Raw genomic sequence first — 7,194 nt, forward strand, 5'->3', positions numbered from 1 at the left:
ATATATTTATAAAATTAGTTTTAGAACATAACATAAAATGCTTACTTCTTGGTTAAAAAATTATTACGATCCCTACCTGATCTAATGACATTAAACACTTTGGCCTTTTTTATTTCCATTTGTAAACTAATATTAAGTTAGATATTGGTATGTTAAAAATAAGACAAAAGTAAAGTTTAAACATAACTTTATTAGAAGTACTGTTCAATAACAAACTATTTAAAAAAGGTTATTTAATCAAAGCCTCTTCAGGTTTAAATTTTATTTACATAGCTTTTTAAAATAATTTTAGAAAGTAAATAAAATTGTTCATGGAGTTAATTGCTTGAGTCGATTGGTTCTTTATTAGGAACAAAAAATATTTTATATCTGAAGCTATGTTTGATAGTGTTTACTTTTTTATGCTTCTATGTATGGGTTTTTTATTTATATATATTTAAGTCCTATTTATTTTAGACTTTTACTGTTTCATTTTTAATGTGTATTTAACATAAGTCAAGACAGTTTTCAAGTGTCTCTTAACTTAAATGAAATATTTTAAAAATAGCTTTTCTAAAAACCTTTATTTTGTTTTGCAGTGAAAATAGTGTAGAGAATCTTGTAATGAGCAAGTAAAAGTATAATTTAGTACTTTAGTTAAGTAACAGTTTAGGATTAAAATGAAAATACTTTTTTTGCATTTTATATTTAGTCTAGTATTATAAAGAAGATATGGTGAAAATTTGTAAAACTGTTATGATGAGTCTATTATAAGAGTAGTTTAGATTTTTTACTATTAGATTTAATAAGTATACTAAATATTATTTATTAAAAAATTAGTATCTTTTATATTATAATAACTTTAATGAACAACTTTTGATAGTTTTCCAAATTTTCAAAAAAAAAAGAAACTTGTCAGAGGTAAGTATACAAAAAACTACATTAATACTACACTTTTTAATTTGTTTTCTTCCAGTGAAACTGTTTGACTGAAAATTATAAGATTATAAAGAGAATATTGTTGCTACCGCAGCTGGGATATTAGGTTTTTTTTCCTAGCCCTTACCCGGGGTTGGTTTTTTTTTTCTTTCGATGTTATTAAAATGACCCTTCGTGTAAAAACTACGGCGACTAAAAGTGTCCCTACTTGCTAAAGTGACCCTTATAGCAAGAGAGTCGCCGTGCAAAAGTGTCCCCTTATGCAAAAGTAACCCTGCACACAAAATCGACTCTTCCGACGATTTATAAATATTTGATTTTTTTAAAAGAATAAACTTTTCTATATAATTATTTTGTTATATGGATTTGTTTTTTCATCAATCCTGAGTCCTCGCACTTATAACTTAGCTTCTGGTAGTTTCTTAATATTATGTCGTGTACAACAATAATTGCTCTTATTGTAAATTTTTAGTACTATCCTAGTTTCTCATAAAAATCTTATAATATACTTTTTTCTGAAATAAAATTTTTCATATCATATCTATAGTTTTAATAAAACATACTTAAATTACTACAGTTTAAATTTCAAAATATTTTAAGCGTTTTTTAGTATTACTGTCCTGGACAACTATGTTAAACTGTATACAAGTGGTGTACAACTCAACAACCATATGTTCATACGTACACCAGGTTCTAGGATCAAACTTTTAAAGCTTTTTATTTAAGTTATACGAACAACACTATCACAACATTTTATTTTGATTTTTTTTTTATATTATAAAAGTAGCTTTTTTCATAACTTGATAAAAAAATTGAATGTATATTAGTAAGAGTTCATTTTTGTTTTACTGTTAATAACCTTTATCTTTATGACATGTAAGAAAATACTTTTTTTCAGTTTCTAATTAAATGTAAAAATCTTTACAATAGTAAATCTTTTAGTCATGTGCAATTTAGTAGATAGATTCAAGAATAATGCACAGAAATGTTTTGAAGAAAATATTGCAAATTCTTCAAAAGAGAATTCTAAACGAGGTAAGAACAAAACAAAATTCATTATACTCTTTGAAGTTGTAGAAAACGAAACAATATTTTCAAGCCACAGCTACTAAATTAAAATAGTTACTAAAATAAAGTTTTATTTGATGAATAAAATTTACATTATTAAAATTATTTTAGCTTCTTTAAATTACATTATTATTCATGAAGTCTTGTTTTTAATATAAACTCTACTTAAATGGTATAAAGCTTTTGAATAAATAAGTAAAACATATTTTATAGTGCATATATGTATTTCTTAAATAGTTATAAATAAATAAATCTAAAATAGGTAGTTAAACAATGAACTTAAAGATACTAAAACAGAAAACATTTTATTACCTTTAGAATATTTTTTCACATCGAGTTCATTTTTTATCAAAAATTTAAATTATCTTAATTATAAAAACAAGGGGTAAGATTACAGCACATTTTTTGGTCATATTTAAAATTTATATTAAAAGCTATGATTTGGATGTGGTGTAGCTTGATTAAGAACAATCTAAAAAAATAAAAAACTTACTGCCAAAAAAGTAATTTCAACCCTTAAAATTACATATTTTTCGATTTTTCGACTTATACAATCATAAAATTTCTTATACATGTCCTTGTCCTATAATTATAATTTATATCTTAAATAAATTAATATAGTTATAGGTATAAATTAAAGAAAATTCAACTGCTTTTGATGTATTATGACGTCATTATTACACAAAATGTAGAAACTTATTTTGTAAAATCCTCTTTTTTTATCTAATAAAGTAAAGTTTTGGTACTGGTTATAACTAAAAAGTTTGAACATAAGTCACTCATTAAAAAAAAAGTTTATTAATTAATTTCATTTAGCGCTTCATCATAATAATCTTGCTAAAAATTGATAAGAGTATAGTGTAAATTTAGTTACATACAATGATTTTGAAATGTCTAGCTAAAAATAGTTACCATGTAAAGAGTTAAGTGTAAAAGTCTGATTAAAGTGTTTAAATTAGAATTAAAACTAAGTGAAACTTCTTTGTAGAAATTTTACTTGAAACTAAATTAAATAAAAAGTACATTACAAAGTACGACAGAAACATTTTAATAATAAACCTTTTTTAAATTGATTGACTTATGTTTAAATATTTTAGTTATATGATATAAATAGCAAATTCTGCTGCTGTTTTTACTTGTTTTTTTTTATCATGAATTTAAAATGTGTTGAGTCAGCTAGCCAGAAAGATTTTATTAATGTAATGTCATTTTAATTGCATGTTGATATAAATATGAAATACTGGTAGGTGTCAAACTTGCACGAGCGGACAAAATTGCACGAGGGGACTAAATTGTACGAAAATACTTTTGCACGAACAGTCACTTTTGCCCGAGTAGAGAGTTTTGAACGTAGACATTTTTGCTGGGTATGATTTTGTTTTTAACTCTATTAATTTTAATTTTTTTTTTTTTACTACCACTGTTATCCCTAATACTTACCCTCGGTCGGTAACTTATTATTTTTGTTATTATTATTATTGTTTTTCAATTGTTTTTTTCTTTTACTATCATTGTTGTCCCTAGTTTTTAACCTCAATTAGTATCTTTTTGTTTAGCTTATTTTTATTTATTAAATTTTTCTTGTTTTATTATAATAATTCTTTTTAGTTATCTTTTATTTTTATTGTCACTGTAACCCTTACCCTCGGTAAGTAAATTTTTTTTATTGTTTTTTTTTGTGTACTTTGATATGTTATGTTTTCCGTTGTTTTTTTAACTCTCGTGCAAAAATGACCCTTTATGCAAAATTGTAACTCGTGCAAAATTGAGCTTTGGTGCGAAATTTTCTTCGTGCAATTTTGTCCCCTCGTATAAATTTTTCTTCGTGCAAGTTGACCCTTTGTGCAAATTTGTTTTCGTGCAATTTTTTCTTAGTGCAATTTTGACCCGTTACAATAAAAAGCATTATAAATTATTTCCTTTATAGAAATTTTGATTATTGAGAGCGTACGACTAAGAGTAAAAGGTCTGAAACTATATATCATAGAAGTTGCATGTAATTTTAGTAAAATTAGTGTAATTTTATTTTTTAAAGATGAAGAGTTTTTATTAAGTAAATAATAATTATTTATCTGTATTAAGATTATTTTAGCTTTATGTATATAATTCTAAGTTTATGTATTATTATCAATTTAAATTAGTTAAAAATTTATTTGTTAGTTTGTTTAAAAGTTTTAATTCTTTTGTTTTATAGCCTTGTATCAAATCATTTAAACTTTTAAACTCATAGCAATTTATTATAATGATATTTACAAGACTGAGCACTCAGCAAGGTATAAGCATATATATATAATATATAAAAGCTTATACTTTGCTAAGAACTATATTATACAGATAATAAAATTCCATTTTACTAGGTATTGAGTTGATATTAACTATAATTTAATTTATGTTAATTAATAAAAATATTAACCTATAGCATATTCATAGTCGAAAAATATTATAAGAAATCTGAGTTGATAGTAGATGCGATTTACTCTTTTGTTAAAGTAGTATTATACTGTTTCTTGGGACATCTTTTTTTTGATTTCTCTTGGAATTGCTTCAAGTGCACTTTTTTAAACTAACCAACTATTCATACTAACACATTTCGTTTTACTTTGGTTTTAGATTTAACATATCCTTCACCTAATGCTTTTCTTCACTTGTTTCTATGATATTTAGGTCTAGAAATTTTATTTTTAGACAACGTAAAACGATTTAAAATGTATTTTATATCCATATCAACATGCACTAGCTCACAAATTTTTCATTTAAAATCAAAAAAACTAAAAGTTTAAACACCATAAGAATTTGCTTTTTATATTATAAAAAACTAAACTAAGATATTACAGACAAAAATTGCATATTTTATGTAACAATGACGTCATACTACATAAAAAGTAGTTCAAATGTCCTTAATTCATGCTTATAATTAAAAGCATCAATTTAAGATATAATTTATAAGTCTAGGACATGTATAAGTAATTTTATTACTATTTTAGTCGAAAAATCAAAAAATTATGACCTTTGGGGTTAAAAATATTTTTTTTTGTCGGCAAGGTTTTTATTTATTTTTTATTTAATAGTTTCTTCTTTAATGAAGCGAAAACAGATACAATTCATAATTCTAGCAAACATCACCGAAGTACTTCCTACTCCTATTTTATATTGAAAAAAAAATATTTTAGGCCTAAAATGGTACATAGATCAATTTAAAACTTCATATAATTTGATACAAAGTAAAGATTTAATAAATATGTATCTAAAATACAACTAAGATATTAACAAACAAATAAAGTTGTATATATACATATTCTTTAGATAAAACGAAGATTGAAGAAAACAAAGTAGCAGTAGCCATAAAACTTGATAAGTTGATGTTAAACGAAGATAAAAATCAGAAAATATCCGATTTTCTAAAATACAAAGTGACTAAAGATAATGTTCTGACATATTATAGTATAGCTAAACTTTATAAACTAGTCACTATTTCTGAGTTGTCTTTGATTTACATAGAACGTTGTTTTCCAATGATAGTTGAGAATCAAAACTATTTATACTTACACTTTAGTCTTGTTGCAAAAATACTTGCAAGTTCTGAATTAAATATTCATTCAGAAGTTGAAGTTTTTAATGCAGCAAATGTTTGGTTGAATTACAATTGTGAAGAACGTAGAAAATATGCAAAACAATTGTTACTAAAAGTCCGACTTTCTTTACTATCAGAACAGGCTTTGAAAAATGTTTTAAAGAGTACATTGTCATTCAGTGAAACCGTAAAGGAAAAGAACGAATGCATCAACATAATTAAAGAGGTTTTGTTAGACAAGAGCAAACTGTTTCATAACAAGTCAAGTTGTAGTCATACAAATAGATATTGTAACCAAAACAATTTCGACATTTTAATATGTGGTGGAGCTCGCGGTACTAGCTTGGCAAGTGTAAGTAGAATTGATGGAAGCAATCTAAACAACGTAAAACTTCTAACCCCAATGAATATTGAGAGAGGTCATTTAAAAGCTGTTTGTTTGAAAGGAGAAGTTTATGTTATCGGTGGTTATAATAATGATGAGGATAATTTGGTAAATATTGTAGAAAAATATTCACCTTCTACCAACAAATGGAGTGAAGTAACTAAAATGTTTGATAATCGTGAAGGATTTTGTGCTTGTGCGTTTATGAACAGTATATATATTTTTGGTGGTTATGACTATAATTATAGTAGCTTTGGAGCAATAAATCCCAGTTTACAATTTGATGCGAAACACAACTATTGGAAAAAAAAATCCGGAATGATGGAAGAAACATCGTTTTTATCTTGTACAGTTTTTCAAGGAAATATAGTTGTTGCAGGTGGGTCTGATGACAACAATAATGATTTGAACACAGTAGAATCATACGATGTTTTTGCAGATGAATGGACACCAATGCCTTGCATGGTCAAAGGTAAATGTTATCACAACTTAGTTGTTGTAAAGGAAAAGTTGTTTGTTATTGGCAATGGAGTTGGTGGTTGTGAAGTGTTTGACAATTTTTCTAAGAAGTTTGTCGCTCTGAAGAATCAACCTGTTCTCACGATTAACAACAATTGTGTGAAGCTAGGTAACGAAATTCTAGTTTTTCAAGATAACACATCAGTAGTATTTTGTTATGATGTTGATGAAAATAAATGGTTCGGAGAACCATGTGAAGTAACAAAAGCTCTTACAGATTTTTCTTGTGCGAAGTTACCATGGTATTAAACTGTATAATTGAAATATACTTTTTTTTGTGTAATTTTTTTAAAGACTAGATTAAAAGTTGAAGTTTAGTATTATTAAAAAGTTGAGTGAATATAAACTTTTAATTTGTGTGAAGTTTTTTATTTGTTTTAAACCTTAAGGTTTAACCTTTTTCAAACATATATTTGAAAATTTTACTTTATATCTTAAAAAGGTGAAAGTTTTGTGTTCTATATAATAATTTGTATAGTCTACATTCGGGTGATATTTTTATAATTTTTTCTTCTTAACAACTTAAATTAAAGTCTAAAAGCTAAATCTTGGGAATGGATCAAATATAAACGAAGACACTCCTGAATGAAAAGTCACTTTTGCTTGAAAACGACTTTGCACAAAGGGTCACTTTTGCAAGAAGGGTCATTTTTGCACGAGAGTAAAAAAAAAATAGAATAAAAAGAAATGATAAATAAAAAAGTTACCGAACTAGGGTAAGGTTTAGGGGTAA

At 25.4% G+C, this 7,194-nt stretch overlaps 1 protein-coding gene across 1 annotated transcript; it reads left to right on the forward strand.

Moving 5' to 3' along the window:
• Window positions 1-5,960: 5,960 nt before the first annotated feature.
• On the forward strand, window positions 5,961-6,710 carry LOC145828489 (kelch-like protein 23). Its single transcript, XM_082936243.1, has one exon. It carries the CDS (start codon window positions 5,961-5,963, stop codon window positions 6,708-6,710), a length of 750 nt encoding a protein of 249 aa, XP_082792369.1.
• The last annotated feature ends 484 nt before the right edge of the window (window positions 6,711-7,194 follow it).

The sequence above is a fragment of the Thalia democratica genome, chromosome 2 (assembly GCF_965202585.1).
Source record: "Thalia democratica chromosome 2, ktThaDemo2.hap1.1, whole genome shotgun sequence".
Lineage (NCBI taxonomy): Eukaryota > Metazoa > Chordata > Thaliacea > Salpida > Salpidae > Thalia > Thalia democratica.